Source organism: Python bivittatus, unplaced genomic scaffold, assembly GCF_059951505.1.
Source record: "Python bivittatus isolate LINGU-HERP-01145 unplaced genomic scaffold, Pbiv_v1 ctg000500_np1212, whole genome shotgun sequence".
NCBI classification, from domain to species: domain Eukaryota; kingdom Metazoa; phylum Chordata; class Lepidosauria; order Squamata; family Pythonidae; genus Python; species Python bivittatus.
The window spans coordinates 386,453-396,295 of record NW_028277079.1 but is presented as its reverse complement, the minus strand read 5'-3'; the positions used below and the strand labels follow the sequence as shown (position 1 = coordinate 396,295).

Sequence of the window (9,843 nt, the reverse complement as noted above, 5' to 3'; positions counted from 1 at the left end):
ATGCACGCCTGGGAGCAATTCCACCTCAGCAGGAACCTGCTGGAAGGGCCACCCCCCTCACTCCACTCGACACCTTAAGTCACTCTCACACACACACCCTTGGGTGGACTCTGATTCCACCCCACCACACTCGAGCAGAAAGCAAGCGCGTAGCCACACAGCTAGCTCAAAGGGGCAGTGGGGAGGCTGGTTGTGGGTCAGGCGTGGCAATGCAATTGCTGCAGGGTTGGCTCCCACGCGAGGCCCTCGACCCACACCAGCCCTCCTGCAGCTGGCCCTGGTCGCCCGTCGCGGCACTGGTTGGACCAAGAGGCACCTGCTTGCTCGCTCACTCACTCTCGGATGGCTCGATCCAAAAAGGAGCAGAACAAGCACCGCAGCTGGTGTTACGTGTTCGCCTAACACGATCCTTAATTTTGCTTCTCAGCACAGTAAGTAAAAGGAAGCAAGAATTAAGAACAAGTAAATCGGAGGTCACCTGCTCCAAGGCGTGGGGGTTTGCCCAAAGGCGAGAGAGGGGCTTCCGCCCGCTTCGTGCTGGGACGTCAAGGGAGACCTGAGAGCAAGGCGAATGCGGCGAACCGGCAGAAGCCTCTGGGGTGGGGACAGAAGGGGTGGGGATAAGAATGAGTGGGGCTGAGCGAATGCAGAAGAGGCCCTTCGAGAGGGTTGGGTCCCATGAAAGGAACGCATCGCAGGTGCATAGACCTGCAGGCCTCCCAGAGCAGCCCAACCCCCGTGAAGTGGGGGAACCCGGACCCCGGCACTCCCAGGAAACGGCTGCCGGTCCCCACCGGGGAGAGCCGGAGCGTCTCTGGGCCTTTTTCTCACATTCTGCTGGAATCCGCCTTTCTGTAACTTAGATCCATTGTTCGCGTCCTCCATCATTCTTCCGTGGGATATCCTGTCAGGGTTGAAGAGCGTAATCCTATTTGGTCCCCCTGCCCGCCCGCCCGCCCACCCGTCGGTTGCTTTGGCCAGACCATCAGCCAGTTCCTCCAGTAACCAAGGAGACCGACCATTCATCTGTTCCTGGAGATCTGAACTCTTTGAAGACAGACCCCCCAAGCATGTTTCTAGAGGCAGGAAGGGGGAGAAAGTGGCACTTGGGCGGAGTTGAGGAGAACTGCAAAAAGGGAAAGGTGAGACTTTTAGAGAAAACGAGGGCAAAGCGTGAACTGGTAGGTGGACGCTGTGAAAGCGAGGGTGGTTCGCAAGGAGAGGAAGGAACAGAGAGCTATAGTGAATGGGGTTGGTGGAAACTGGACTGAGTTAATTTCTTGTTCTTTCTTCCGATCACCCACCTCCGGTCTCTCGCTTACTACCTTTTACACCTTTTTTAGACTTGGCAGAACAGTGCTTAACACCCAAAGAGCGTGTTACGTGTGATACGTACGCATGTAGATGCCTGCTTCTCAGTAAGTAAATAAATTATTTCTGCACAGATTCACTCATCACGAATTCTCCAATTCTACATTCCTTATTCATCAGTATAATAAAAGCAGTATTTCAGGGTTTGTCTCATAGGTTTTATTTAATTGGTTCACTGTGACATGTTATCCTTTACCTGCGTGTTGAAAGATATACTTGAAGTAGCAGCAGCCGTGAAGACATGCAAAGGCCCATTCCCAAACAGCACGGCTTAAATCCCAAATTTCTGTGCTACGTCTCCACAAGGCAGCTGGCCGAGAGCTGGGATGGGGACAGCGCGTCCCTCTCACCTTCTGGGAAGGTGTGTCCCTCCCCTCCCCTCCCCTCCCCTCCCCCCCCCCGCCAACCCTCTCACTGAAACCACTTGCTCAGCTCCGGCACAGTCTGGTACATGGCTGGTCGTGCTTGTAGGGCCCGGCAGGCCTTGCAGAACTGAACCCCCCAGGATTTATATTCCACCGGCTTCAGCCACGCTCGCCACCGGAAGTAGCTCTGATAGCGCTCTTCATCCACGTCCAGCTCAAGTAAGAACGTGGCCAGCTCCCGCACTGTGGCAAAGTCGTCAGTGTGGATGAACGAGTGTGGGGGCAAGCAGCGCTCGTAGTTCCTTCGTGGTGGCCCGAGGACAACTGGCACCGCTCCGGAGAGGAAGGCGTTCCTCCAGACCTTCTCAGTGATGTAGTCCTCGTGCTGCGAGTTCTCAAAAGCCAAGTAGAATTTGTACTGCGACAGGGTGGAGAGAAGCTTGTTTGGAGGGAGCGGCCAGTGTCTGCGCCCATAAACGTCCACCTGGAGGTACTTCTTCAGCTCCTCGTAGTATCTCACCCGCACCTGGACCGAGTCCGACTTCCAGTTGCTGACTGCCCAAGCCACCAGCTTGGACTTGGGGGGGATGATGACCTCCTGGGGTTGAGCATAGACTTCCAGCCACCCGTATGGGGCAAAGATATCAGAGTCTCTTCGGTAAGACATGGTGAGGTTGAACAGGTTGTCCATGAAGGCTGGGACAGGATGTTTGCTGGGAGGCTCAGGACTGTACCAGATCCAGCGTTGGAAAGGTGGCCTTGGATCTTGTGGGAGCTTTTCAGCATCCAGATACACATCATGATGGTGCACAAGGATTGCGTCTGCCCTCTGGTACCACCCGCGGTCAACTGTGAAATGACAGTTGGAGACACCGAGGACCTCCATGCAGTTTTCAAAGGGGACATGGATTCCATAGGGCCAGGTCCACAGCAAGATGGTGAGATTTAAGGGTTTCTCCTCCTCTTTCAGAGGCTTTGAGAAGCTTTGGATGTAGGTGAAGAGTATTAGACCAATCCCAACCTGCAGAAGGACGAAGATGAGAAACTTCCAACAGACTGTGGGGTGTGCCCATCTTTGGGATTTCATGGAGCAGCCTGGGAAGGGAAAAGAGAGGAGGCAGCATAAAGCCCCCAGAACTGTTAGTGTCCAGAAGTTTAAAAAATGGTGAACTCCCAAAAAGAATGGTGAAGAACAAAGCCATATGACCTGGAGAATGAAAAAAGAAAGCAACCATTCATAAACCTCAGGTCTTCTGAGAAACCATTGATGCTCCAGGCCGAAATGGTTCAGAATCATCATCATTTATAGGAGGCGCAAAGTCCTCCAAAACCAAAAAGCAATCTGGACCTTACGTTAAGCAATGAGATTCACCGTTCAGTTTTAAACTATTTCCCTTTGGAGGGGGTCATCCAAAGCTTCCAAAAGGGGAGATCTGTCCAAAGCTCTATGTGCGTGTGTGCGCGTGAACTCAGGGCCGCTGCAACCCGGGTTCCAGGAGGCAGATGGAACCTGCATCGGGACCAGGGTCCACGTGCCTGCTATGGCTGAGGTCTGGCACATCCTGCTTAGGGTGACTAGGAGTCATGCCCCTCATTTCCCTGGTACAACCAATACTATTATGCAACTGGAAAATATTGCCCAAGAATAATCAAATGGAAGGAGTCAAGTTACCTTGGAGATCACCTAGTTCAACTCACTGCCCAGAGCAGGATCCACCACCACTGGAAGAAGAGTGGGGCAGGTGGGTCCACTGTGGAACGGCTTTTCCTGCTGGGAAATGTTTCCTGACGTCTGACCAAAACCTGCTTCCTTGTTATTTAACCCCCGGTTTTTGTCCCATCTTCTGGAACAGTTCTGAACAATTCTGCCCCATCTTCCACATGACCACCTTTCTGATACTTGAAGACAGCCATTATGTACTCGCTTCTCCAGGCTACACGTACCATTCCTTGTAACACTTTCCTTCCAGGCCCCTTATCGCCTTGGTTGTTCTCCTCTGAACATCCTACCGTTTGCCAACGTCCTTCCTAGGATGCTGTGCCCAGAACTAGACACAATATTCTCATGGAAGAGACTCTCTGGAGCTCAGGGCTGGACCGCGGAGTCCTCGGTGCTCTCTGAGCCGGGTGGTTTGCTCGCAGGCGCTTCATGACCCGACTAGGCGGCATCGTCAGGGCTGGTGAGTGTAGGGTTTGCTCCCTGTTTATATACAGTGGCTTGCCCTGCCCGTGTTGGTGGGGTGTGGTTTTCTCCTTGGTGGTTTCTTGGTTGGGGTATTGTTTTCTGCTTGTCTGGTGTCAATCCCTGGGTGTTGGCTGCTGGAAAGGAGGTGTCCTGGCCTTTTGGTTTCCTTCTTAGCTTTTCTATTGCTCGAAAGAATGGTGTGTCAATGTGGTTTATCTCTTTGTGCCTACTGATGACTGACTTGTCCGAATGCCAAACTTCCAGGAACCCCTAGCGTTTTTGGCTTGACCTAGGACCCTGATAACTTTCCAGTTGCAACTGTGGTTTAGCCCAACCACGTGTTGTGTGGTTAAGGACTTTTCATCGTGCCTTCTGACTGCTAGTTGGCATTCATGGATGTGCTCTGCTGGTCTTCTGCCTGCCTGTCCTACACAGTGGCTGCTGCAGCATCTGCATATCAACAGGCAGCAAACCCCACATTCCCACACTGATGAGGTTAACTAGTCGGGTAATGAAGCATCTGCAACCAAACAACCGAGCTCAGGGAGCATCAAGAACGCCACACAATATTCTAGTTGCTGACTAATGATTAATAGAGACAAATGACATCCCTTGATCTTACACCATTGATCCAGCCTAGGATTGCATTTGCTTTTTTTACAGCTGCATCACGCTGTTGGCTCATCTTCAGCCTCTGATTCATCAAACACCCAAATACCATTTCACATGTCAAAATTCATCTTGCTGGTTTCTGCCCGTGGTCCAGCACGTCAAGGTCCTCCTGGATCTGGGTACTGTCCTCAAAGGTGTTTTCTATTCCTTCTCTCTGTGTTACCCCAAACGTGATAACCCTGCACCCTCCTGCAGGTCCTGCACAAGTGTCGGGGGCTAGAGGGCCACCAGCACCTCCTTCCAGCTCGACACAGAGCCACTGAGGCCCACTCTTGGAGCACCACTCTTCCACCCGCTCCGCATCCACCTAAGGGTGGCAGCGCCCACCCACGCATTCCCACCTTCTCTGCCAAGATCTCAGGGGAGAGCTCTGTCCATCTTCACATCAAGGGACATTATGCTCACTGCATTCCCCCAATCTAATAAACTGATCACTCTGTCAGAAGAGGAGATCAGGCTGAGGCTATGCAGCCATTCAGATCACAATAGGGAGCATTAGCCAGATGGGCGCACGGAACATCCTCAGCCCATGGTGGCTTTGACAGTGCAGGGGCCACGACTGTCCCCAGAAGCCACCAGGATAGGATCTAAAGCAGCTAGGGGAAAGCCAGCCGCTTGTGTGGTGATGAGAAACTCCAAGATTCAGAAATCTCAAGATGGAGAATGGAGATCCCAGGCTCTGTCACCAGGAAGGAACAAGATGAAGGTCAGCTCAGGGTCTCTCCCCTCTAAAGGAGACTCTCCGAGGAGCAGAGGGCTCCAGCTGTCTGGGGTGGCTGGCCAGGCAAAGACACACGTGCGACAGCCTCGGGATGCTGGGTGCGGGGCTTTCATCCAGGGATCTGGGGTCTCCGGGCACTGATTGTCTCTCCATGCTCAGTGGTTGGCCAGCTTCACAGAGTGCGATGGAAAGATAGTGAAACCACACTGCAGACTCTTCCCCCCTCCTCTCCGCCGTTCTTGGTCCCCCACTTGGACAGGTAAAATAGGACCACCAGCCCAGGCTGCTGCACAGCCCAAGAACAATCGTGTTTCTGCTGCCAATGTTCAAGGGGCTGGTTTTGACCTTTAACCCCCTCCGTGGCATGGGGCTGCGCTATCTGAGGGACCGCCTCTCCCCGATTACATCTGCCCGTCCCACCAGGTCTGGCAGAAGAGCTGTGCTGCGGGCCCCGCCAGCTAGGGAGCTGGACTACCCGCCTGCCAGGGAATTACATTTGGCGGGTCTCAGGAGGTGGGCCTTCTCTGCCGCGGCACCTGCCTTATGGAACATCCTCCCCGCCGCCCCCCCCCCCGCCAAGTGAGGCTGGCTCCATCCCTATTGATTCTCTGGAAGTCCCTCGAAACCTGGTTATGCCATCCGGCCTGGGGGCCCCAGGGGACCGGCAAGATACTGAGGTGGCTCCATTGTTGTTAGCATCTGCTGTCCTCTCTTAGCCTTTGTGATTTTAAATTTTTTAAAATAATAATTATTTGTTATATGTTAAATTGTTTTATAGTTTTATTGCATACTGCCCAGAGTCACTTTTTTGCGAGATGGGTGGCCATATAAATTTGATTTAATCCTGCCAGGGCAAAAGCAATAGGAACGTCCTCACCTGTACGCCTAAAGCTCGGTCTGGGGGCAGCCACGCGGTTAAGGAGGGAGAAACCGCTCCCCGCGAGGGCCTGCGCCCCATTATCTCCACCTTCCACCCTTGCTAACTGTGGGACCCCGTTAGCCTTTTGTTTCAGCATAGAAAAATGCTTCTTCCTTTGTTTAACACCTATTTCACTTCCCCAAAACCTGCCAGCGAATCAGATCCCAAGGATTTCCCGCCTCTCAGTCCCAAAGTGTGTGAGAATCTCTGCCTTTCTACTTCTACTTCTGGTCCTCCTTTCTTCTGAGGATCCATCCCTGAATCAAGAGCTGTCAACATCTCCTCTTTGTGCTCAAGTGGGAACTCAGAGCTCCGGGCCCAAAGAACATCCCGAGGGGCCTTTGGCCAGCTCCCCTATCTAGAGCTGCTGATCATTGTACAGTAGTTACCTTTCAGTGTGTACACACCACACACACACACTCGTGCGCGCTATAGGGCTGTGTGCCATGACCCCCTCCCCCCAACTGATCTGCACTCAGATCTGCAGTGCATCGGGACAGCCATACATCTCTGCTTCCAGACCTCACGGTGCAGACAGACTGTGGTTTGAAAAGCACCTCTTAAAATGGGCACGGCGGGGAAAGTGGGCAGCAAACCGCGTGGAACGGGGGAAGACTGCCTACGGACATGAAACACGCCTTCTCCGACTGACTGCCCGCCTGGGTGCCCCCCTGCGCTCGCCGGAGCGCCGATTCGGGGTCCTTCCCCCCGGCACCTCAGGGGTCCGGGTGCAGGAAAGGAGAGGGCCGCAGACGGTGGTCCAGGGCTCCGGGGCCGCTGCGCTCAGCGCCGCCCGGAACGGACAGGGGAGGCGGCCCGAGGGCCCCCGCGGACGCCGGAGACAAAGCAGCTTCGGTGGGCGGCGGCCTTCTCCGCTGATCCCGGGAAATCATCAGGGCTACGGCGGCCTCCCGCGCGGGAGGACCCGGCTCTCCGCCTGCCCCGGCGCGCTGGGCACCTCAACCCTCCGCTCCGGCCGGCTGCCCCTCCGTGTGGGCTCCCGGGGACGGCCCGCCCCAGGCGTCCACCCGGCTCTCTTCCAGCAGGTGTTGGGGAGGCGCCCCCCGGCCCCCACCCCGCTTACCGTAAGGCGAGTGCTCGGCGTCGGGGGAAAAAGGCGGGCTCGGGCGGAGCGGCGGCTGAGAGCGGCCGGGGCACCGGCAGCCCACGGAGAGAGACTGGGGGCCGCGGCGGCAGGGCGGTGGCGAGCCGGCCGAGCATGGAGGGGGAGGGGGAGGGGGGAGCCACGCGGGCGGAGAGCCGAGTGGGCGGGCGGGCTGAGGCCGGGGGCTCTGTCACGCAGACCCCGCAGAGGGTCGCCGGAAGCAGTGGGAGCGCTTTTCTTTCTTTACGAGGGCCCTGGAATAGCCAGGCGCTCCATCGTTCGTGAGCGGCAGGAGGGCGCGCTGGGGCTGCTTGCCGAGGCTCAGCGCCGCGCAGCGCTTGGCGAAAGAATCCGAGCTCCCCTCTGATGCCGCTTAGGCGCTTCACATCATTTTCCTCCCGGTTTAGTTTACTCCAGCAACTTCCTGAATCCAGGCTTGCCTTTTATTGCTCTCTCTCTGCTCACCAGACATCTTAGCACAGAGATGAGTTCATTAAACGGACTAAATGTTTGCCTCTCTCTTAACCCAGAGGGCGAGCGATGGCACCGCGTTTGCCCACCTCTCTTGTAAATTGAGGGGAATTCTACCGAACTGAAAGGGTTTTTCCTCTGGCCGCCGAGAGCTCCGCCCTTTGGAGAGCCCCCTCGGCAGCCTGAGAGCCCAGTCCTGACGCCTAACTCACCCTGCTCAGGCGCTGAAGGAGGCTGGGAAAGGATTCAGGCCCGGCCGCTTCCCGGAACGCAATGACGCAGCCGCTCGGCGAAACCGTTGGAAGCTGAGTCCCACCACCCGGAGCCTGGCTTGGCAGGGAATCAGGAGAAGGGCACCGGCGGTGCTCCCAGCCTGCATCCTTAGTCCTCCGTGCAGGCCTGCTCGCCCTCCCCAGCCTGCCTGAACCGTGGCCGCTTGGCTTGGCTGGAGCCAGGGCTGGCCGGCCTCCCCAGGACACCAGCCTCTGCTCAGGCTACTCTCTTCCTGCTTCTGCCTTGGTTCTGGGCGGCTTCGCTGAGTCAGAGAGCTTCCTTCGCTCCACACTCCGGTGCTGCGCAGCTCCGACCCCCCAGGCCTCTCCCAGGCCACTCCCTGCCCCTCTTGCTGGCCCCAGGCTCCTTGGGAAGGAGGGTCCTTCCTGCAGCATCCACCAAGGAAGTCGCTGACTGGGGACCGGGGTTCTTCTGCGCCTGGCAGACGGGCCGACACCCGGAGGCACGCAGACCCCGCTGCCCTACCTCTGCACCGTGTGCCTGGCATCAAAATGCCTGGGGGTGCAGAGTACACCATCCGAAGAGTAATGGAGCCATGGCTTGCTGAACTAACCCGTGGCTTGTATTCGCACAGTACACTAAACTGTGCTGGCTGAGTTCACAGAATACTCCTCTGCATTATGCAAATCCAGCGATCGCTGTCTGCGGCAGTACAGTCTGAACTGAACTTTTGGCTGGTTAACTGGGATGAAATGAAAGGCAGAGCGATTCTTATTTTGGTCCAGTCTCTTCAGCAAAAGGAAATGAGGTGTGCCACCTGGAAACTGAAGAGCAGGACGAAGGATGGACACTTGCAACTGACAGAAATAAGGTTGGGGAAAGCCTCTTCCTTTTGAATGACTTTAAATTTCCAGGGAATTCCATTCTATGGAATTTGCTGATGGTTTAACCAAACCCTTACATTTTTTTTTTTTATAAATCCTGGAGAATTGGTGAAGGGCCAGACAAAGAAAGAAGGGCACATGTGTCTGTGTTTTCAAAAAGAAGAAAAGGAGGACCGTCCAGTCTGAAACTGATAATGGGGAAAATTCCAAAGCAGATCATAAAGAGACTGAGTTATAAACAACTTGAAACCCAGGCAGATTTGTCAAGAACCGACGTTGCCACACTAATCTTACTTCATTTTTTCTCGGGCAACTTTTTAAATTCTAATTTCCTAAATGCCAGGAAAACTGTAGGAGGAATTATTAAGCAGTTGGTTTGTGAGCATTTGGAAAAGAGTACATTGTTTGGCAAAAGGCCAGTGTCAAGAACAAATCGTGCCAACCAGTGATAGTTTTTTGATTGAGTGATCAGGTTGGTTGACCATGGCAATGCAGCAGACCTAACTTTTGACTTCAGCAAAACAATCAGCAAAGTCTACCGTGAGATGCAAGCGGAGAAGATGCGGTAATGTGGGCTGGACTCTGCTCCCACTAGCTGGACACAGTGCCGGTTGGACAACTGTACCCAAAGTGAACCTCAGTGGCTCAGTGCCAAGTTGGAAGGAAAGGTCAGGCAGAGTCCCCAGGGGCTCCCGTCTGCACCCTGTGCTGCTCATCTAGGGTGAAGGGTTAGAAAATAGGAGATTATCAAATTTGTGGACCGTGGAAAGAGAGAGGACGGAGTAGAAAACACCTGGGTGAGAGAATCACGGTCCAAAAGGAGCCACCCAAGCCAGGCAGAAATCAGTGCGAATCCTTCCCATGGGAGCAAAGTGGCCTTCAGAAGTCTGGGGAAGACGCAGCTGTTTCGCAGAGG

The 9,843-nt window shown here is 54.9% G+C and overlaps 1 protein-coding gene across 4 annotated transcripts; it reads right to left on the bottom strand.

Annotated features, from left to right (window-relative positions):
- Positions 1 to 1,516: 1,516 nt before the first annotated feature.
- On the bottom strand, positions 1,517 to 9,206 carry FUT3 (fucosyltransferase 3 (Lewis blood group)). Of its 4 annotated transcripts, none has more exons than XM_025176714.2 (2): positions 8,022 to 9,206; positions 1,517 to 2,943 (listed from the first exon to the last, which is right to left on the bottom strand). In XM_025176714.2, the coding sequence occupies exon 2, from the start codon at positions 2,821 to 2,823 to the stop codon at positions 1,783 to 1,785; it is 1,041 nt and encodes a 346-aa protein (XP_025032482.1). In that variant the 5' UTR covers positions 2,824 to 2,943; positions 8,022 to 9,206; the 3' UTR covers positions 1,517 to 1,782. The 4 variants fall into 4 exon arrangements, with proteins under 4 accessions (XP_025032482.1, XP_025032481.1, XP_088003458.1 ...); XM_025176713.2 differs by having other exon boundaries at positions 1,517 to 2,831; XM_088147332.1 differs by lacking the exon at positions 8,022 to 9,206 and adding an exon at positions 7,318 to 8,001.
- Positions 9,207 to 9,843: the final 637 nt, after the last annotated feature.